A 1,225-nucleotide genomic window follows, 5' to 3' on the forward strand; every position below is an offset into this window, starting at 1 on the left:
ACTCATCCCCTCTCTCTCTCTCTCCATTCCCACACTCTCCTCCCTGCATGCCCACAGTCACCGTCTTTCTCTGTCTCTCCCTCCTTCAGTCACTCTCTCCCAGTCGCTGTCTCCCGTCCTCCCCGCGCCTCCTTTTAACCCTGTACTTTCTCTGTCCTCTCCCCCTCTCTATTCCCACATTCTCTCTCTCTCCCTCCCTCCCCAGTGCAGTGGGAGTTGGAAAGGCCGCGGTGCAGACCCGGACCTGCATTTCTCTGATGGCCCTCCATGCAGCTTCCACGCCGGGGATCTCCTGGTAGACGCTGCGCTCCGGCAGCAGCCTCTGGTTGAGGATGTGCAGGCTGCCCCGCCGGTACCTGACCGCCTCCAGGCTCATTGCTGCCGGCCAACAGAGAGCCTGTGTCCCGGGGCAGGTATGCACACGCTCCGGCTGGAGTAGTCGGGAGCACACGGGCGCTGATCCTGCTCCTGCTCCTAGCGGGGCTGACACTGTGGCCCGTGTTTTAGACATTGTTACAGCTCACTCTGAGTACATCTGTTACAACTCACTGAATACAACTGTTACAGCTCACTGTGAATGCAACTGTTACAACTCACTCTGAATGTAATTGTTACAACCCATTCTGAATATAATTGTTACAGTTCACTCTGAGCTACAACTGAGTATAATTGTTACAGCTCATTCCTAATACATTTGTTATAACTCACTGAATACAATTGTTACAACTCTTAATGTAATTGTTACAGCTCATTCCCAATACAATTATTACAACTCATTCTGAATGTAATTGTTACAAATCATTCCTAACGTAATTATACAGTCATAGAGATGTACAGCATGGAAACAGACCCTTCGGTCCAACCTGTCCATGCCTATCAGATATCCCAACTCAACCTGCCGGCACCCGACCCATATCCTCCAAACCCTTCCTATTCATATATCCATCCATATGCCTTTTAAAAATTGCAATTGTACCAGCCTCCACCACTTCCTCATTCCATACATGTACCACCCTCTGCATGAAAAAGTTGCCCCTTAGGTCTCTTTTGTAACTTTCTTCTCTCACCCTAAACCTATGCCTTCTAGTTCTGGACTCCTCCACCCCAGGGAAAATACTTTGTCGATTTATCCTATTCATGCCCCTCATAATTTTGTAAATCTCATAAGGTCACCCCTCAGCCTCCGACCCTCCAGGGAAAACAACCCCAGCCTATTCAGCCTCTC

At 49.5% G+C, this 1,225-nt stretch overlaps 1 protein-coding gene across 2 annotated transcripts in view; it reads right to left on the reverse strand.

The window, feature by feature from the left end:
- mri1 (methylthioribose-1-phosphate isomerase 1) overlaps positions 1–709 on the reverse strand; it is a 9,958-nt gene extending 9,249 nt beyond the window's left edge. Inside the window, exon 1 of one of the 2 annotated variants that reach the window (XM_043694858.1) lies at positions 245–604. In XM_043694858.1, the coding sequence (XP_043550793.1) occupies positions 245–511 (267 nt within the window). In that variant the 5' untranslated portion in view covers positions 512–604. Of the gene's footprint in view, positions 1–244 lie in introns of both variants that reach the window. The other variant, XM_043694859.1, reaches the window with a different exon arrangement.
- Between the last annotated feature and the right edge of the window lie 516 nt (positions 710–1,225).

The sequence above is a fragment of the Chiloscyllium plagiosum genome, chromosome 8 (assembly GCF_004010195.1).
Source record: "Chiloscyllium plagiosum isolate BGI_BamShark_2017 chromosome 8, ASM401019v2, whole genome shotgun sequence".
NCBI lineage: Eukaryota > Metazoa > Chordata > Chondrichthyes > Orectolobiformes > Hemiscylliidae > Chiloscyllium > Chiloscyllium plagiosum.